Here is a 22,791-nt window from a genome sequence, read left to right as displayed (position 1 = left end):
ATTTTTTATTTATTTTTTACTCTACTTTCCAATTGCCCTTAACCCAGATGGTTTTTTACAAAATTGGTTTATTTATTTACATACCTGTTTGGAGAATGGTTTGTTTTAAAACACGATGTCTTTAATGAACCTGTTCATTCACTACATACTGTCTTATTAGTAAAAATTTTCTCCTATTAAATGGAAATTGAAATTCCCACTTCATAAATAATTCAGATCAGAGGCATTGGAGGAAAAAAAACCAACTACGTGTCGTGCTTGCAGTGTATTATTCGCTCATGTTTTATCCAAAGAGGTTCCTTTGGGGATAAACAAAACTGTTGAATTTTTTAAAACGAGTGACGTGCCAATACATTGTTACATAACATTCCAATAATAAATAAAACACAATAAAAGAGAACGAATTCTATAAATGTCTATCTTGTAGAGATAAGTGTGTAAAAGTGATTGGTTTAGGCATTCATGAGGCCTCCTTGTGAATCCGCAATGCACCCCTATTTCTCTATTCTACCTCAATGCGTTGTATCTTTTTTTTTAATATTGATTTGTGATCTGTTGCAGGTAGTAATGGTTTGGCATGTACGCGGCGGCGGGTGGAGCGAGTCTAGCGAGCAGGCAGGCGCGAAGGAACATAAAGAAACAGCAACACCCGGGAGATGTACATCAGCAGTTCAAAAAGAGGTTCGAACTCCTCCAGGCTCAACACGCACCGGCCTCCGAGCTCCATAGGCTCCACCAGCATTCGAGTTACCTCGAGTTACATCATGCCAGAATACCGGCTTTGTCAACAACCGATATATCTGAGGTATCTCAGACAGGGTCGATTTGTCAATTTTTTAGTAGTAGCTTTTTTTCTTTGGTAAATAGCCTAGTTTTTTGGAAAAAGGTAAGCTTTTTCTAGAAGATTGATTGTTAGTGGCTGAAACATCATGGTACAGGTAAATCAGGAGCGTATGTTTTTCTGTCAACTGTCGAAAACTAAAAACCCGACAAAAGGTGTTTTAAAAAAATTCCCTTAGTAGACTGTACAAACATTCTGCTAGAATGTTATCAATTCCTTAAATTACTAAAAAGTACCGAACGATCAAATCTGTAGTATTAAAAGAAATATGAGGGGACCGCGGTAGCCGAGTGGTTAGCGTGAGAGACTCCCGGCTCATTGACGCCGCGGTCGTGGGTTCGATTCCCACCGTCGCCCCCTGTCCTTTTTGCACGATACTCCCTCCCCAAGTATGAATACACATACAATAATCATATCACCTTGGCTAAATGTGCATCGATCTATAAGGCCATTAAAAAAAAATATCGGCATGAAATTATTTAAGTAACTATAATAATACAACTCATACATAAAATCGTGAGTATTCTTTCGAAAAATAAAACAAGAATTAAGTCTATATCACAAACATTTTTTTGAGCATAGGGCGTTAAAATAATTTTAATTTTCTCAAAGGTTGTAACAAAAGGTCTATGCGACTTTTCCTTACATAATGAACAATGAATCCAACGAATTCGATTTTCGATAATTCAATTTTTATATCACAAAAATACACAATTACTTGCAAGGTACGTGAGATCACCAATTTTAATTAAACGTTTTTTTAGTGATACGAGGTCAAAAATTATTAGACACGTGTACGAGCGTTCTTGCTAATCGCCCCTAGGAGCCAATAATTTTTTAAAAGTAATTTATTTGTTTAAGCATGCTTTTCGGTCATTGTTGTGCGTGTATTTCAAATTTATGATATATCGGTATATTTGTTTTTATTGTTTTTTTAAATGTAGAATAAAAATAGTAAACAGGATCGTATGAAATGAGATTAAATAGAAGGTCCCTGAGAGACCCTTATACACGGGATCCACTGGTCGCCAAAATCCAATTAAAATATGCGGACATTGCGCCGGGAAAAGGGTGGTTTTAGCCTGGATTCCAGGACAAGTCGGACTGGAGAGAAACGAGAGAGAGCGGACCTGGCCGCGAAAGCGGGTACTCTCGTTCCTCATAGTGATGATGTTGGGACCACCCCGATTCGGCCTGACGACGCTAAGAGAATAGTGAAATATGATATTAGACAAGTGGAAGCGTCGTTGGGCCGACACGACTGACGCGCTAGTGTCCGTCAAGCCGACGGTCAACCGGTGGAGCCCGGAGGGGATATCTCGAAGGGAAAGCGTTGTCCTGACCCGCCTGCGGATCGGTCACACACGTGCGACTCATGGGTACCTGTTGATTGGCGCGAGTCGACCTAGGTGCCCAGCATGTCAAGTGACAGACTCACGGTGTCGCACGTGTTGGAGGGGTGTCGCAGCTTGGCCCCGTATAGGGACCGAAATGGAATACCGCCGGATTATAGGAGAATGCTCGAGCATGACAGCGAGTTTAAGGAAAAACTTTTTAGGTTTTTAAGAGATATTGCGATAATGGGTTGTGTATAGTGGGGTATTTATTTCACAGGTCAAAGTTTAAAATTAGTTTATGTTAGAATAGGAGTATGCTGGGCGGCGGTGCAGCATATTATTTCAAGGCTCCACCGCTGCTCCGCTAAGCCAGGTCGGGGCGGAATATCGAATACCCTCCGACTAGGATTCTAGACAGAGGATATGCATGTGTGATTGGGTTTATATATAGGAGTATATATGTATTTGTTGTATGAGTGTGAGAATGACTTGTTTTAGGGAACGTAAGTGCGCCAAAATGACCAAAGAAGTCGATGGCGCCCGACCAGAGCCCAACCTCAGAGTCGCTCAGGCACCAAGGTGGGTGACTCCCCCTGATCTATCAGGGAGAGACCAGAGGCCTCCTAGGAGGTCTCGTAATGCTATTTTCTATTAGATAGAAGGTGGTTTGCTATGAGAAGCAATAAAAAACTAGATGATAGTAAATGTAAATAGACCAGAATGCCCCAAAAACAGGTTTACGAACTAACTCCGTCGAGAAGATATCATTTTTTTAATATTTCTTTTTTGATAAAACAAACTGATCACACCTAAAACGAATATTCGAACTGGAGGTTTTTGTTAAAAATCTACGTCAAAATTAAGCATTGAAAGATCTTTGAAGAATTTCAAAAATGTACTATTCTACTATTCTATGAAAAAACCTCATAGAGATTAGAAAATTTCTGAAAACCTTCTTCAACCTTTCCACGCTTCGTTGGATTGGTTTATTCTTTTTATCTGGAGAATTAAGCGAAAAAAAAGAACGTGTATCGTGGGTAAATCAAGGTTTTATGACATTTGATCATTTGTACTGATGACAGAATTTTCTATTACATGAAAAAATGAACAACAGGTTAAAATAACAATAAAGATGAATTGTTTTGAAAAGAAAAAAATTATCTAGTTAAGTAGGTAGGTTCATACCTTATGAATCTCGGCACTTCACTGCAACAAGTTCTTGAAGTGCAGGTCATTATTCTTCCTATATAGCCTAATACTTTTCCTCTCTCCTTTCATAGAAAGTGAAAAATTCTCGCAGATTTTTGGCTGCATTCATACAATACATTATACACTTTTGTTGCAGTAGGAGTTAAAGTATAAAAGTCAAATCTTTTCCTGATAAACAAACAATAATCTTCAAAACCATTGGGCTGTTTTCATTCGTTTAGATCGATTTAATCTGTAGTGAACATGTTTTCGTGCAATAAATAAGTCTCCTGTGAAATTCACCGATCTTAGAGAGGTTTCTTCACAGAGTAGTCAATTTTTTAAGTTCCTTAAAGATCTTACGATATTTACATTTTATAGATTTGTGTCAGCGAAATGGCCATCAGCTGGACTGAAAGGGTTCAATCTCTATCTTTAGAAAATTTAACATAAATTTTAAAAACTACCGCTTTTTACGGATAAATTAAAAATTCTTGACAAAGTGAGTTAGAAAACCTGTTTTTTGTGTGTGTAATATACGCTTTATACAGTCTACAATGCACAATTTTATATCTCATAGTGAACCACCCGGTTTATAATAATATTTAAATTTTATTTTTTTCTAATTCGGATTCGTTTAATAATAATAATAAAGAAGTAAATTTATAAAACTTTATACATTTTTGTCGTATACAATTAAATTTACAAAAGACAATGGACAATACTCCGTCTGCCATTGTGGTTTTCATTAAATAATTGCATATACATCATAAATAAAGTCGGATTAGTTTGAAAGCACATTTTAAAACTCTCAATTTTGATAGCAAACAAAAACATATACATTTTTGCTCGTTTTGGGCCTTGTTTTTCTTCGATATCTGGTGTTCCATTTGAAAATTCATTTTCGCCGATTTTATCCGATGTTCACAGTATTACAACCGCCTACAAAGCTTAATTTCTCTTCATTTAGCTTTTGACCAAAAGTTAAATTTTGTGTCTTTGTAAATGAGAAAATAAGAATGAAATCAACATAAAATCCAATCGTTTTATTTGTTATCTCCAATTTTAATTTATTTGTCGAGGCCTAACTTATGTCATTATGTTAAGTTCATTAGATTCAAATCCAATTTTAGTTGTCCTATGGATCAATGGAGTCGTTAAAAATTTATTGCATTTATTCAATCACAAATCGCGGACATTTGTAAAGTGAAAAACCTTAGAATTTTTTGCCAAAAATTTTGTATTTGTGTTTTTTGAGTGATCTAATTTGTTTCATGTTAAAAAATATTTTAATCTATTACCAACTATTACTTACAAAACGCAACAACAAATTATATAAAAAATATTTAATTATTTTCTCTATCTCTAGGGCAAGAACGCTTTATTTTGATCTAATATCACCAAAAAAAGTTTGATTAATATCCGTAATCCCAAGTCCTTAGTCTTTTCTTAGCACTTAGCAATAATTTGAATAATCTGTGCGTACTCGTTTAAATAATATTCCTCAAAATTTAACAACAGAGTCTAAATCTCAAAAGTCGTGCAGTTTTAAGATATTATTAACGTATGCTGTGCTCGTGAGATAAAAGATAAAAGATTCATTTTTTTTGACTGGGGCTTCATCTAGGTCATTTCAGCCGTTATATTTCACCCTCATCCATCGCCATTCACGCTAATAAATACAAAGACGCAGACAAAACATATAGACATACAACACATAAGACATATTATATACAATAAAAAAACCCAATTTCCCCTAAAAAGCGAAACAGGGGACCCAGAAACTCGCTGCAGTGCTCGAGTATCATTTTCAGATTGGATGGCAGCCAAGGCATGTTTCCAGAATGTGGGACACGAGCAACCTTTTTCTGCATAAGGGGCACCTGCGCGGGCTTTGGCCCAAGAGCAGGTGCCCGTGTGTCAACCGCGTATGGCCTATTCTTAATCGCGACGATTCCTTGTTTCCGGCTCAGGATACATGCTTATTCTTTATAGTTTCTTTAAAAATATAGGAAAGAGACATGAATTTTGCAAGTTTAAATTTTGTTGTTGTAATCTCAGGTTTTTCCGACATTTGCCTATCATTATCAAAAATACAGAAGCAAATGTGGCTGAATGCATGTACGATTAAAAACATTTATTGGTATGCGTTTAAAAAAATTCTCTAATAGGTATAATGAAATCCTCGAAACCTTTGGTTAAAAAATTGCAAAATACAAATTCTGGGAATTAAAATTTTGTTAAACGTTTAAACTCAATTTGTTTATGTAATAATAAATTCAGATTGTTATAACAGAATCGCGTACAATAAAAAAACTTACTACCTAGGTAAAAAAAGTTTTAAGTTTTACAAAGGATTCATGTACAAACGTCCCATCAATGTAAATTGAGAGCTCCTTGTATAAAAAGCACAGGCTTTTCTCTTGTTATTTTCCCCTTTTTTTACCAAACCGTTTAATAATGGATGAAGCGCTTTAAACCCTGGTGGTCATTAGCTGTGGGCTAAGTATTTTATAATGTGAGGCTTCTATGTAAGACCGTCGGTTTAATTATGCCACTCTGACGTGAAAAAGTCAAGGACAATGCTTCAAATTGTCGTTTTTAATCATTTTGATTTTTCATGTAAATTTTTGCACATAATATATCACTTTAGTTGTATTTATATTACTTTTGTATAATAATTTAAAATCTGTTAAAGAGGTGAAGAAAATATTGAAAGGTCAAAGGATGTAGAAAAAACGGCGTCACGGCCAACCATCACGCAATACTGGAACGACGTGAGGGACGTAATCGAATTTTACCCCCGGATTTTACTCTGCCAGGACAGAAACCGAACCTTGACCGTGGCTTAACATCGGTTATTATTTTATTTTCATAATTTATTTTTCTTCAATCAAATTAAATGCTATTTCTTATTTATGTTAATAATAACTATAAAGTGGCCTGACAAGAAATCAATCGAGTTTACTTTAAGTTATAGAAAGAAATGTACTCCATGTCCTCTTCTATTTTCAATACGACAAACGCCCCCCGGGGAAAATTCCTGTAATTGAATTGTCAGAGAACATAGGATATTCGGGACAATGAATCTTAAACAAGTTGAAATTAGTTTAAAAATAATTGATCTCTGCTTGAATCGAAATGGAAATATTTGGTGGGGATTTCTTCTCCCAAACTCGGTTTGTTTACACAATTGGCTGAGAAGAGTACCAGATGCTGAAAAAAGATTCTTCGTACATAAACACAATAAGTTAAATCCAGAGAAAATTGATCGATGGCCCTCACGGCTGAAGAAAAGCAAACCTCTTTAAAAAGATGTTGAGGTAATTGTAACATCGTTTTCCATTCCTCGTTTTGTGTTTCAAAAATTAAAAAGTACCATTATCCAGAAAGAGAGCGTAGAAGCTTCCAAATTTTACTAATTTATATTAATCTGTCAATAAGTAGATGATATTATGAGGAAAGAAAATATTACATAAATCAGGTATATTCTAAAATTCAGCTATAATAATTATTATTGAGTCATCTATATCGTAAACTCATTAAATTTACTAGTTTCGTGGTCCGCTTGAAAAATGCAAAAAGCAGGGAAAATTCAAAATGTGGCGTTGAGATGGGAAGTGTCCGAGTGGATCGAGGTCACGATAGCTCAAGTGGTAGAGCAGCGGCATATCTAGCCGAAGATCGTGGGTTCGAATCCCGCTCGTGACACTGACTTTTTTATCTCAACTAAAAACCTTAATTAATTGAAAGATATATCGTAAACATCGAGACGGAACCTAAAACCGAAGGAATAAATATTTGTAATTATTTTTATATTTGTGTATACATATTAGCTCACAAAATTTATCACTTGAAATAGAGAATCAGCCTAATTGACCAATGCTGATTACTAATGATTATTCGGAAATCGTGAGATGCGGTCCTGTGTGATGTAGGTTTCAGAAAACCATTTTCTTTATCGTGCCAACGTTTCGATCTTTATTGAGATCATCTTCAGAGCCGGGTATTTACAAACATTGTTTAAATTTAACAAATACCTATAGGATGTGGAAAAAAGTGAATTTATACAATGCAAATAAATATTTTTTTAAATATTCAATCAAAGTATTTCTCCTCACTCAAAGTGTTTGTTTTCTGTGTAAAAAAACATTTTGAGTGAGTATAAATACTTTGAATATAAAAAATATATTTTGTATAGTATAATTTCACTTTTGTCCACATCCTACATGTATTTGTTAAATTTAAACAATGTTTGTAAATCCCAGGCTCTGAAGATGATCTCAATAAAGATCGAAACGTTGGCACGATAAAGAAAATATCTTTCTGAAACAAACATCATACCAGACCGCATCTCACGATTTCTGAATAATCATCGATTAACGGTCACTAATCACCACACAATGCTGATTACCACAACAAACATAAAAACAAATTTATGTGTTTGGCTCTTTTAATAGTTACATAATGTATGAACTGTAAAGTCGGAAAAAAACTGTTTAACGTTTCAAAAACGGAAAGGCTGAATTTCCCTTTTATTTTCTCACCGGAAACACGGAATGAAATCGATTACCGATGATTTGTTTATAACTCATTCGAATTCAATTAAAACAGCCCTTTTAAAGCTACGCTAAAGATATTTTCGGGACACGTCGGCCAAAACCGAAAAATCGAACTGCTTCAGGACACGATTCACATTTGCTTTGTTCTCAGCCAACGTGACTTTTTAATAATATTTTCGTACTATTATTTATACTCCCTTTATTAACCCGCTATATAATTCATTAGAATATTGTTGCAGCGGCAACATGACAGCTTGTGATTATCTTATCTAAAACAAGTGTAATAAAATACAATTATTAATAATTCAATTAATTATTATTTCTTCGACTTATGAAGTGGCCACGGGGAGCTGTTTAGTGAAGTATCACTGACTTTTTTTATCTCAACCAAAATCTCACATAGAAAAAATAATTAATTGAAAGAAGTGACTTGGTAAATTGACTACTAAAACGAAAATGGAATAATATTTAATAAGTAAAAGAAGTATCACTTCACTAAACAGCTCCCCGTGGCTACTTCATAAGTCGCTGATAATCCAATCCTGATTACACGACATTTGATAATGGCAAAAAGGAGGAAAAATTCTGTAGGTTAAGATGGAGAATTGGCGGCCGAGAGGATCGAAGTCACGATAGCTCAAGTACAGTAGCGGCGTATTTAGCCGAAGGTCGTGGGTTCGAATCCCGTTCGTGACGCTGACTTTTTTTTATCTCAACCAAGACCTTACAAAAAAGAATAATTGAATAGAAAAGAATAATTAATTGAAAGAAGTAATAGACCACTAACACGTAAATGAATTATTAATAATGCTTTCATGTACAAAGACTTTTGTAACAACCTTGTAGAGAATCAAATCAAAATTTGCCAAAAAAATAATTTTAATCAGCTAATATTTTTTTCTCTGCAATGAATATAACACTGCCTTATATGAAACAGGAATATTCTTTAATTTGATTTTCGAGGAATTTTAACTAAAAACAATGTTATTTTTTTATACACTTTTTTTAAAATTCAATGCGGCCTTAGCGAAAGGTTTCCCATATTTCCATTGAAACAGGAAAACAGATTTTCTTCGAATTTCATCTGGTTAAACGCATTCGTACCCTCCTACGTACAATCAGGCCCTTTATCGCATTGTCCCTTCTATCTCGTGTTAGGCTTTGAGTTTATTCCCACCATTCGAAAGAGGATAACCAGCTGAGCCCTTAGCTTTCTCCTCAAGCTTTTGAAGAGCCCTTGCTATTTAGGACACGATAATTGGGCACAATGATAGAACCCTCTCGGCGTTCTTAGTCCATTACATCTTCATTGAATTTAGAATGTAATTGCAAAGCTTGAGTAACGAACCGTATAACAAAAGATTGTTAATTAATTGGATTGTTTAAAATTCGTATGAATGTGTAATGGATTGATTTAGCCCAAAGATTCTGTCGGTGCTGAAAAGTGATTGTTTTTCAGGTAAGCGCCGCACGTACTAGGCAACTTAAGGACCAAATAAAAATAAACGTACTCTTTTACATACTTTATATTCATCGCTATCGACACGGCCTACTCTACGCTTCTTGTGTCCACATATCATTCGCGTTAAATGTAAAAAAAAACTGAGAAAAAATGATACATTTATTACTATAAGATATTTAAAATAAAAAGCATATATATTTTTAAAAATATGCGTATGGAAATGGAGAAGAAAGTTGACTTTTGTATAGGACAATACGCTCGCTATTAATGTCAATTATTATGAAATCGCTTCAACGCTTATATTCGTGGTCCATTTTATAGTAAATACGAGATATAAAAACATAAAATAATTTTACAACAAATTTACTTACACAAAAGTTTAAAGAAAAAGAACGAATATTTTTGACAAAAGGGAAAGGAAAGATTCCTCGACAGACTTAAAATCCTGAGCATCTGTTGATAAGAGATGAGGGATATTATGGGATGGATGATACGAGAGTCGACGGAATGGAGTGTCTAGCATGCAGGCGGCTCTGTATATACGAGAAAAACAAAAGCAGAGACAGAAGAAGTACCGGAGAGGAAGATTCGAACTTCCAAGCCATGTGGCCACCAAGGAGATCGCACCTTTTCCAGTCTACCCTCCGACCCAATGGGTAAGTTTTTGATTAACAATTTTTTTCATAACAGCAATTGAACAAAAATTGCTGATTGCATGTATAGACTAACCCATTTTTGTAATTATATGTTACCATCTTTGATTAATTACTTTTTTCTCGTTCTTCAACTTTCTTTAGCAAACAAAATATAATCTTTCTTTATTCAACTATAAATAGACCATTTTGTGAAATTTTTCCTAGCTACGACATTCTTATTTTTATCTACCGAGACTAAAAAAAATCTATTGAGAAATTGACCTTTATATCTATAAACCAGACTAAAACCTATTCAGATGATTATCAGAAGGAAACGGTTTTTGTTTTTTTTATAAAGACTCAAAGAAGAGAAATACAGAATTCCAACGGTTGTGAGACCGTGAACATTGGAAAATTTAGAGTACACAATTATCGATTTTTAAGTATAATACTAGTTAAAGTTACTATACTTATCCTTCTTGATTTTTCTAAAGCCTTCGATTCTGTCCCTCACTCTTCTCTCCTCTCTAAACTCGAATCTTTTTCCTTCTCCACCAGCACCATCCGTTGGTTCCACTCCTACTTTACCAATCGCCACCAAGCTGTCTCCCTTCCCAATGGCCTTACCTCCTCCTTCCTCCCTCTAAAATCTGGGGTGCCTCAAGGCTCTAGCATCTCTCCTATCCTTTTTTCCATTTATATCAATGATCTGCCCGATTCCATCCAGTCCTGCAACTATCACCTATATGCCGATGACTCCCAAACTTCCGATCTTCACTCGGCCACTCTCAAGATCCAAAAAGACCTAAACTCCATCAACGAATGGGCCCATAAAAATTCCCTAGTCCTCAATCCGTCCAAATCCACCGCCATAATTGTCGGGTCCAGGCAACTCCTCAATTCCCTCCCCAGCATCCCACCTCTCATGCTAAATAATCATCCCATCCCCTTCTGCTCTTCGGTTAAAAACCTAGGAGTAGTCTTTGACCAAAACCTTTCCCGGCATTCTCACATTTCCCAAATTTGCCGCCATTCCATCGCCTCCTTCAGCCTGTTTCGTCGGTCCTGGCTTCTCTTACCTTTCTCCACCCGCAAACTTCTTGTATCTTCCTTTATACTTCCCTTCTTCGATTATAGCTGTTTGGCATATGGTGGTCTCTCGGAGGGGGAGAACGCGCGATTGAGCGTATTATGAATTGTTGCGTAAGATTTGTGTACGGCACCCCACGGGGATCCCGGGTGTCGGGTTTGTATTTCCAACTTTCCTGGCTATTCCCCTCCTTCCGTGCACAGTATTTCCTAGGTTGCTTTCTTTTCCATCCACACTCGTCGTCCTCCTTACATCATCCAATCCCTCCAATTCAACTCCTCACATCACATTCGTAACACCCGCTCATCCCCAATCGACCTTATCCTTCTGCAACATACAGCCCATACCTTCGAAAGATCCTTTCTGATCCGAATTTTTTTATTTCGACTTTGTATTACCAAAAAATTCATTAAAATCTGTTATTTCACTAAAATCTATAGAAATGAAATTTTTATTTGTTTTGTAGGAAAATCTTAACGTAAAACCTAGAAAATTAAAATTAAAAAAAAATAAAATCCTAGTTTTTAATTGTGTATTTAATAATATAATTAAACGCTTAAGAATGCAATAAACGGCACTCGCTTCGGAAATCAATTATCAATATAAATATAAACTTTTTGTGTAAATTTTGACGTAAAATTTGATTTTTACAAATTGTTAAAAACAAAGGTTTATATTTATTTGCGTACATTAGTTTGGGTCATTTCCTCGTCAAAAATCTAAACAATAGTTTTTAGGACTGACCCAGTTATGTTAAACTTTAATAAAAAGTTTTAATTACTTTATAGATTTTATTTCAAAATATGGAAAACATTTTCTGATTTTTCCGAGGTCGCTGAGATAAATTTAATCAATAATGCGATATTATCACCTTTCATAAAATCATATTTAAAGACAAAGCCCTCAATTTGGGTTTAGTATTGATAATAAATTATGTTTTCATGAGATAATAAATGTTTATTTTTTGGTGAAAGAGTATAGAGTTATACTTTAAATACATCTCGAATAATAAAGAGTATAGATTGTTTTTATCGTTTAAATATTAAAATAAGCCCTACAAACAATTTTAGTTTCAATCTGATCGGCGAGGCAATATATTCAGGGGGTGTAATATTTACCCTCTTAATAACATGACGGTCCCGCCCTTGACCTTTAAAAATCCCTTTTTTGTCCAAGAACGCCGCAACTTGAGAAACCCTTCCACCACGTACAAATTGCCCAGAATTTTATTTTTTTGTTGTTAACTTCTCCTTTGAGAATGATATAAAGTTGGAAGTGAGTAAGAGAGATGAAGGAAGTAGGGACTTTTCAGTGTGTGCTTTTTTACCATTTTCACGTCTACAAACGTACCTACAATCATATGATAATCACGAATACGTTAATTTATTAATATGAATAGTTTTTTCTCTATGGCATAATCATTTGACTTAAACTTAATGGATATTTATTCAGAAATCGTGAGATGCGGTCTGGTGTGATGTAGTTTTCAGAAAAACATTTTCTTTATCGTGCCAACGTTTCGATCTTTATTGAGATCATCTTCAGGGCTCAAAGTGTTTGTCTTCTGTGTAATTGTGCCATTCTTGCCTGTCGTGTTGAGAGTGGCACAATTACACAGAGGACAAACACTTTGAGCCCTGAAGATGATCTCAATAAAGATCGAAACGTTGGCACGATAAAGAAAATGTTTTTCTGAAAACTACATCACACCAGACCGCATCTCACGATTTCTGAATAATTATCGATTAACGGTCACTAACCACCACACACTTAATGAATATTCAAATATTTTTTCAAGGAAGACAATGTTTGTTAATCTGTTATATAGGGTTAAAAATAATCAGTTTTTCAAAGATTTGAGTGTAATTATTTGTAATCACAAAAAATACCAACAACACACTAGTATAAGGAAAATTATACAATAAATGAGTTAAGCAATTTTATTGAAATATGCACTATTTTCAAGAGCACATTTGGGAAGAAGTTAAATTGAATCTAAAAATTATTTTCTCATTTTCCAGCCCTTCAATGAATATAATCTTAGCCAGGTAAGAACAAACGATAAAAACATATAGAAAAAAACCTTGATCTGGTGAGTATAGCATTAAAGTCCACGCTACTACAACATATTAAATCACTTGACCATTTCTGACACGAGTTTGTTTGCACTTGTACACGTTTTATAAGGGTTATTTTATTTATAAGTATTTTGATATTTATGAGCTAGCCCTGCCAATTTTTGGTTTTGTTGTTTCTCTGACTCGCACTCAACGTTTGCGGTCTTTTGAGAAGACACGCGATTCCGTTTCATGATCGCGAACCCACTTGAAATGTTTCAACGACGACCGACCTTCAAAACTGTTTTACAAGGCCCGCCAGGCACGTGATTTTAGTACCGTCTATTGAATAATTTATATTAAAATAAGTACAGGATGAAATTGTACGGCGCACAAATAACTGTTATGCATTTATTAACCGAATGCGAACTATTGGCGCCGGACAGAACAAAGTGTGGCCTTTCCTCGAGTTTGAAAAAGGTTTTACAACACAGCAATGACGACAGCAAGAAAGTAATCGAATATCTGAAGCAAATAAATGCATATGGTCGCCTTTAATACTTCTCCACACTTGGTTTCGTTTTCCCTTCCTGAAGTGAGTGTATTTATTGGCGAGAATGTGTGAGTGTATGGGTGGGTAGTGGTCGGAATATCGAGTACACCACAGACCCACCAAACTAGGAAATCTCTCTTTGTGTGTTTTGGGTAGAATGAATGTATTTATTGGCGCGAAAGTGAGTTTGGATGGGAGAGTTGTGCAGGAATATCGAGTACACCACAGACCCACCAAACTAGGAAATCTCTCTTTGTGTGTTTTGGGTAGAATGAATGTATTTATTGGCGCGAAAGTGAGTTTGGATGGGAGAGTTGTGCAGGAATATCGAGTACCCCACAGACCCACCGATTTAGGTTAGTGTTAGGCTATAATATCTTTTAGAGTGAATGGGCGGAGGCACTGTTGTAATATTAAATGCACCAATGGCTCCGTATTTTTTTATTGTAAATATATAATGATTTGTTCCTGTTTGAGTGAATGTATTTATTAGTGCGATAGTGGTATATGCATGGGTGGGTCTATGGTGGAATATCAAGTACCCCATACACCCACCAACCTAGGTTTATATTTTCGATTAATTGTAATTTTAATTGTACATAATGTATGAATGTATTTATTAGCGTGAACGAGGGCGGGTCTTCAGAGGAATATCGAGTACTCTGAAACCCGCATATAGGCTAGGCTAGGATTGAATGTTAGTGAATGAGATAGTTTCAGAGCCTTTTCACCACGAGCTGGAGGGCTAAAAATGTAGAAATAACGTCCCAGAACACAACCCCAAAAAAAAATATAAATAAAAATAAATAAATTTTTAAAAAGTGAGGTGGAAGAAATGTGAGGTGCCGGCAATAGCCAAGGCAGCTAGCCGGCCGGGGAAAAAAAACAGGATGCAGGATGCAGGATGCAGGATAAAAATATAGCGATATGATGATCAAATTGTTATGAATGTAAATAGTACAAGGGTTGATTTTAACAAATTTTATCAAGTTTTCCAGTGTCTAAGAATTTCCAATATTCTCCAATATTTTCTAAACTAACTTCCTTACAATGTTTCAAATGAACTGTTCTACCTTAAAAAGATAAATATAAAAATGTTATTATCATTGGATTTAAATAATTTAATACTTCGACGATTTTTTTTCTCATTAAATTCACTTAAGAGGAACCTAGGAATTGTTTGAGAATGTGTCTTTCGGGGTCTATAAGGGCTTAGTCAATAAAATGATTGATTGGTTCTCAATATATCGATAACTGATTAATCAAATATTATTCGTCCTTACTATTATTATGAATTGATATACTTTTAAAGTTTCGTCTAATCGGTTTGAACGTGTAAAAATTAAGTCAATTATCTTTATATATACTAACATATAATAGGAATTTAATTAAATTGATCACCTTTATCAAAAAAACGAAATTCAATATTTTGAACAAAATTGGAATAATTAGGTTAGACGGGATGCCAACACCGTATTCAGATTTAACCTAAACCCACTCACCCCCTCACTAATTCTTAAACGCATTATTTTTTATTTACTTGCCATTCAATTAGGGTGAATTACGTACGTCACCTTTTAAATTTAAGCTACGCCATTCAATCTAATTGACGGTCGATAAAATTCACAATAGTCTACTATCGATCCTCTTGGACTACGCACTCACGCTTAAGTTTGATTCTCAGGTTTAATTGTAACAAAATATATCTAACACCAAATTTATAAATATAATAAAAAAATTAACTAAAATCAAGAATCTATTGCATACCCATACACATGCAATATGGACCAGGGGACCAAAAGATTTGAGGATTTGCTCGGGCAGTTCTCATAACGAGTGGCATTCCTGCTCGCTCTCTATATGGAGCCAAGGAATGAGACCGTTCAACAAAGTTAGACACATTGAGCAACCTTTATCTGCATGCCGGGCACATTCGCAGTCTTTGGCCTGAAAGTAAGAATCCTTGTGGTGAGCTATGGACCGTGCTCTCCACGCGCAATAGCTTTTCGGTCATCACGTCTATTGACGCCACTTTTTATTTTTTTATATTCTTCGTTTTATAATGTCAGCGGGTCGGATCGCGATAACAAGCTGTGGAGGATGTGCTCTATCGACTTTTTCCGCCTTAACATTGTTAAAATTGGTTTTACCCTTGAGCGAAATAAATAGGTTTGTTGACCTAGCAGAGAAAAGATAGTGTCAAACTCTATTCCCACAGGCTTAAACGATTGCTAATTTGTGAGCCTCCTTTCTTTAAAATGTAATATCGAAAAATGAATATGCCTTGCTTTTATTCATAAAAATTAATTTAAATTGAAAGTTTTATTAAACATGAGTCAGTTGTTTCACCAGGCGTCAAGCTCTCATTTATATCAAATGTCTCAGAAAATCTCCCTTTTGTAAAGAATTGAAACTAAATAGATACAATAGTACTTATTACGAGGACTTTGAACGTTACCTTTAACTATTTTAGAAAATATTCAGAAATCGGACAATCTAACGTATTGAATGAATATAAACAATTGCAAATTATCAATACCCGACTTACAATATTACGACAGATTTTTCTAAAAGTTTTATCATCAAGATTAATAATTGAACCTGAACAACAATAATTTTTTAACACGAATATTCATCTCTAGTTAAGAGTTGGCAATAATCAATTGAAAATTGCAACATTGCGTATGATTTTTGAAGTTTAATTAACGTTTCTTAGTATAATGCCCAGCCACCTATGTATCGGGTTGTCCGGAAAATAATGCAGGATTTTAAGTTTTCATTAAAAAAAATCTATATAAAATATTCTGTTTACGTTTACAGGATTACTCAAATGATATTGTTTGTTTACCTCTGTAGCATTCCGCTACTTGGAAATAATTCAGTCATCCTTATAATGTCAAAGCGAGAATTTCGTACGATTTTCTTTTACGAGTTTAAACTCGGCCGAAGCGGAGCCCAAACGGCTAGAAACATTAACCAAGTCTGGGGCGAGGGTTGTGTTAATGAGTGCACTGTGCAAAGGTGGTTTAAAAAATTTCGGGAGGGAGATTTCAGCCTTGAAGATGAAGAAGGTCGTGGAAGGCCTTCCTCTCTTAATGATGATGTTCTGCGATCAGTGGTGGAAGAAAACCCCAAAACAACTGTTCGAGAACTTGCAGAGCAACTCAAAGTCAGTAAAACGACCGTCGCTGACCACCTCAAGGCGATTGGAAAAGTGAAAAAACTCGAAAATTGGGTTCCACACTCATTAAACGATCGCCAAAAAAATCAGCGCTTTGATGTTTGTGCATCACTTCTTTGTCGAAACAAAAATGACCCATTTCTGGCCAGAATTGTTACATGTGACGAAAAGTGGATTCTCTACGATAACACTAGACGTTCTGGACAGTGGCTCGACAAAGGAGAAGCTCCAATACATTTTCCAAAGCCCCCAACTCATCAAAAAAAGGTAATGGTTACGGTATGGTGGGCTTCATTTGGTTTAATACACTACAGCTTCTTAAATCCTGGCGAAACCATCAATGCTGAATCATACTGTAACCAAATTAATACCATGCATCAGAAATTGGCAGTAATGAAGCCCTCTTTGGTCAATCGGAAAGGGCCCATTTTGTTGCATGACAACGCTCGACCACATGTGTCACGTGTAACGTCACAAAAATTATTGGAGCTTGGCTATGAAACTTTGCCTCACCCACCCTACTCTCCGGACCTCTCGCCTACTGACTACCATTTTTTTAGACACCTGGACCACTACTTACAACACATAATATTCAAAAATCAAACGGAACTGGAAAATGCATTTATTGACTTTATCAATTCTAAAAATTCTGAATTCTACTCAGACGGAATTAATAAGTTACCAACACGTTGGGAGAAATGTATTGAGAGTATGGGAAATTATTTTGATTAAAGAACATTGCTTTAAAGTAACTAGTTTCTTTTTTTTTGTTTAATACCAAAATCCTGCATTATTTTCCGGACAACCCAATATAAATTATATACCGGGGGTCTTTAATTCAATAGGACACCCACATTTCTCGAAAACGGTGTGTTAACTAAAATAAGATTACATAGTAACTCCATAGTTTTTTTTCCAAAGGACTAAAATAAGTGGAATAACCTTTTTTTGTGCCACAGTTATGGGTGATTGAGTATCAACATTATTTTTTCATTTAATTCATTATTTTTCGTGGTCCGCTTGGCCAATTAATACAATTCAATTAATTAAGGTTTTAAGTTGAGATAAAAAAGTCAGTGTCACGAGCGGGATTCGATTTGTCGCCGAGAATCAAATCGATTACACGACATTTGAAAAATGGCAAAATGGAGGGAAAACTCGAAGGTGGGGTTGAGATGGGAAGTTGGTGCCGATAGCTCAAGTGGTAGAGTAGCGGCGTATCAAGCCGAAGGTCGTGGGTTCGAATCCCGCTCGTGACACTGACTTTTTTATCTCAACTTAAAACCTTAATTAATTGACTTGTATTAATTGGTCAAGCGGTCCTCGAAAAATAGTGAATTTAATGGATTAAAATGAAGTATATTTCATTAAAATTCTCCGAGGCCATTTGTCGCCGAGAATCAAATAGATTACACTACGTTTGAAAAATGGCAAAAAGGAGGGAAAATTCGAAAGGTGGGGTTAAGATGGGAAGTTGGTGCCCGAGAGGATCGACGTCACGATAGCTCAAGTGGTAGAGCAGCGGCGTATCTAGCCGAAGATCGTGGGTTCGAATCCCGCTCGTGAAACTGACTTTTTTTATCTCAACTTAAAACCTTAATTAATTGAATTATTTTTTCAAATGAGACCTACGACTCTTTGATACATTTTCAAAAAATAGATTTTTTAAAATAAAAAATGGCACCAAAAACAATTGCGATTGATTGCGTATTTTCGTAGATTTTTCAATTACAAGGCTCGAGAAATTTGACACTTTCAATATGGTTCAAAGAAAAGTCAGTATTTTTGGAGTTTATCGCTTACGTTAGAAGGATAAGTAATACTTAAAAGCGCTTAAACTTTTTTTTTATAACTTTATCCTTTTATGTAAGGTTTTGGTTGAAATGAAAAAGTTAGTGCCACGAGCGGGATTCGAACCCACGACTAAATACGCCACTGCTCTACCACTTCAGTAGTATTCAGCCGAAGGTCGTGGGTTCGAATCCCGCTCGTGGCACTAACTTTTTCATTTCAACCAAAACCTTACATGAAAGGAACTATAATAACGGGATAAAGATCAAAACATACCGAATTACACTGCCATTAAAATACTTATATTAGCAGTACAATAGAATATTGTCTTAATAAACCTCTTGTTTTACCACCGAGTTCACCATTTATTAGCCAACATTTGAATTTTCAGTTCAGATTAACTTTAGATTAACATCTTTCAATTAATCTTCATGTAGGGTATGGGCTGAGATAAAAAAAGTCAGCGTCACAAGCGGGATTCGAACCCACGACCTTATGCTCAATACGCCGCTGCTCTACCATTTGAGTAGTATTTACCCGAAGGTCATGGGTTCGAATCCCGCTCGTGGCACTAACTTTTTCATTTCAACCAAAACCTTATATAAAAGGAAAAATGATTTCAAAGAAGTAATTTGGTAAATAGACCACTAAATATAAGTGATTTTTCACCTTGACTTTTTGACCTTCCACTTTTAAGAAAAGTGGATGTCGTATTGAAATAAAGATTTTAAAAAAGTTTATTATAATAATCTTCTTTTTTATCTGAAATTTCCTTACCAAATTTAGTAAAATTTTGTTATAAAAAATTTGATAAATTTTGAAAATTTAAAGTTAACATTTGTAAGTAAACTCAACTATATTTTGTTGCAAACTATGAGGTCCCATACGAAAATTGCATTTGTCCAAGCAAGTAAACGTCAAGCTTGGATATTTTATGTAAGAGATAAAGAGTGATAGAGTGTGAATAATTATTTTATACCTTTTAGTTTTATCGGTAAATGGTAGTAGATGGTAATCGTCAAAAAAGAAAAATAGCAGCGTTATAAAACGTAATTCTGAATCGTCGACGTTATAAAACAGAAATTCAAATTTATTCCAAACGGGCAAAAACACGTAGTTAATTTTTGTCAACGGAATTATAAATTGTTCAAGGGGTATGCAGTTGTAAATTAGAGCACAAAAAGCCGCTGTCGTCCGATTGTTAATTCAGGCATCCTTGGCCACCGACTCGCGTGACTCGGACTACGCTGTATTTTACATAAGGGTTGCTATAAGGACTCGCATACAGCTTTCTATCACGGCAGCTTTTCCAACGAAATTAATAGCGATTTTCATTGTTTAAATTTTATGAGGTAGACGATCTGCGAGTTCAAAATTAATGGATCTAATGGATTTAAGATTAGATTAGATCCAAATCTAATGGACTTGCAATAATTTGCACATTCAAAATATGAGCCATTATTTTCTACAAGCAAATATTTGAAATTGTTAGGTGATCAATTTTTCTGATTAACGATTAAAATATTCCTCGCAGGTTAATTTCATATTAACGAAGTTTATAAATTATTCAGAAATCGTGAGATGCGGTCTGGTGTCATGGAGGTTTCAGAAAAACATTTTCTTTATCGTGCCGACATTTCGATCTTTATTGAGATCATCTTCAGGGCTTGGGATTTACAATGAGATTCTATACCGACTTCCTTCCCCACCCATTCAAAATCCAACGTATATAAACATAAAACAGCAATATCTCACTGGCACTCTCAACAACAGAAAACAAACACTTTGAATGAGCAAAAATACTTTGATTGAATATAAAAAATATATTTGGCATTGTATAAATTCACTTTTTTCCACATCCTACATGTATTTGTTAAATTTAAACAATGTTTGTAAATCCCAGGCCCTGAAGATGATCTCAATAAAGATCGAAACGTTGGCACGATAAAGAAAATGTTTTTTTGAAACCTACATCACACCAGACCGCATCTCACCATTTCTGAATAATTATCGACTAACGGTTACTAATCACCACACATTTCTACACGAGAAGTTAATCAAGTTTTCTTTAAAATTCTGCTAATTAAAACGAGAAAAACGAAATACTGAAGGCCGATAAGCAGGGTGCTTTAGGCTTATCAATCCAAACAATTTTGCTATTTTTTAATTAAATATAATATTGCAAAAGATATGGCACTTCGATAAGTACCACACCTTCATAGTCCAAGTTTGTTAAGGCGATCTTAGGTCTTGAGTTACCGACTGATTGAATTTTTGAACACTCTTTTCACCTTCATCCGGTTTTCTAAGGCGGTGTAGTTTGAAGATTAATGAGTGATGCTAATCCTCAAATGGTAGCATGTGAATCCGGGTTTCGATCTTGAATAATTTATCACCATCGACCAGCGAAGCTGACATAATCGTGGCTCAACTTGATTGCCGGTGTTCCAAGCACTCAGAAACATCTGAACCTTTTCACCTTCCAAAATACGACAGACCAAAACAGCGAGGATTGACGGACCAAATACGTTAAAGGCAAAATAGGTTCTCCTCACGCTTCAGTCTCAATCCCACAATATGATGTTCTCTTTATTACAGTAATGAAATTAGTGGGAAAAATGATCGACTAAACATGGATTTTAAAAGATTCTAGCACAAAACCTCAGATTATTTTCGTTTATTTCCAGTCCAGATTATTTTATATAAATAACATAACTACACTTCCGTGGTAATATAAAATTATTTAAACAAAATCGTTTTTGATAAAAAGCAAAGAAAAAAAAGTAAAAACTCTAATAGAAGATGCTTGAACTATATTGGATTGATAAATATTAATATATTAATATTGATACAAACATATAAATATTGATACTGAAGATGTTGGTATAAATGTTGATATCAGATCTTATTTGATGAATAAACACTTATTAATAGATCGAATTATCCAAATAAGATATTAAAAACACAAAAAACACATTTAAACTTCGAGTCTATTTTGTTTTTTATTTTCGGACATTTCCGAATTAGATTTTTTGGGGAGTCATTTTTTTTTACAAATACGGTTACATAAAATTACATAATATCATAAATAAAGCAGAAGTCGTATGTAGTATTTTTTCACTTAATTTGATACAGTTTGGTTTAATTGCAGTGTGCCCGTTTGGCTTTTATGCTGACTTCGAGGGTCGAGGGGGAAAAAAAGACTTGACTTTGGCACGCTCGGATGCCCGACATGTCTAGCGCGGACGCAAACCTTCCAAACGTCCTTTCTAAGCCAATCGCCCTTTTGTACAATCTGACATTGGAAACCAACCTGGTATTACGATACGTTGCATTTATTTGGGGGGAAAAAACACGCTAGGCTCTATAAATAGCATATTGTATACAATATTTGTCACGTATTTTTTCGAGATGTATTGTGTGTTGAGAACAAAGGGAATACAACACCCTTCATGCTGTTAGGTAGGAAAACATGTTTATGTAACGCTATAAATACATGTTTTTAACCGTTATTATTAATATTTGGTTTTCAATCGGCCAGATTCCGTTTCCAGTAAAAAAAATAGCAGAAAGAAATATTTAGATAATAAAAGAATCTCAGAAAGTGGTTATAAATTGAAGAAATATCGTGTCCCAAAATGGGAGTCTTATTTTAATTATAAGAAATAAAGAACATAATCAAATTGTCCAATCAAGTAATAAAATCAAATAATTATTTTTGATTTGTAATCTGAGATGTTTTTGATGTCTTTTTGACAAAATTGTCTTTCTACCTCGTGACTAACAGTTAAAATTTATTTATTTTTCAAAAAACATTAACGTGGTGGCAAAGACCTCATGGATGTTCAAAAAAATTTGGTTTCATTTTTGTTATTACAAATAGAGAAATGATTTAGCTCAAAAATAGAATAATTCTGAAGTAGTAAGCATCGACCGTACAACTTGATGATTTTGAAGTACTCTAATTAATTTTTTTATTTCGTGGAATATAAAAGAGTAGTAAGATTTTACCAAATGATATTTGATTTTATCATATCAACTTCTTATCCAATATGGAGGATCAAACCACATAAACGTTTTCACGTTTCGATTTT

General features: G+C 34.8%; 1 protein-coding gene across 2 annotated transcripts in view; it reads left to right on the top strand.

The window, feature by feature from the left end:
* Positions 1-523: 523 nt before the first annotated feature.
* Positions 524-22,791, top strand: part of LOC106673143 — a 46,056-nt gene continuing 23,788 nt past the window's right edge. Inside the window, exon 1 of one of the 2 annotated variants that reach the window (XM_014405143.2) lies at positions 524-805. In XM_014405143.2, coding sequence (XP_014260629.1) covers positions 578-805 — 228 coding nt within the window. In that variant the 5' untranslated portion in view covers positions 524-577. Of the gene's footprint in view, positions 806-8,715; positions 10,047-22,791 lie in introns of those variants that run through there. The other variant, XM_014405145.2, reaches the window with a different exon arrangement.

The sequence above is a fragment of the Cimex lectularius genome, unplaced genomic scaffold (genome assembly GCF_000648675.2).
Source record: "Cimex lectularius strain Harlan isolate CLEC.00 unplaced genomic scaffold, Clec_2.1 scaffold341, whole genome shotgun sequence".
Lineage (NCBI taxonomy): Eukaryota > Metazoa > Arthropoda > Insecta > Hemiptera > Cimicidae > Cimex > Cimex lectularius.
This window is presented reverse-complemented; position numbering and strand designations above follow the sequence as displayed.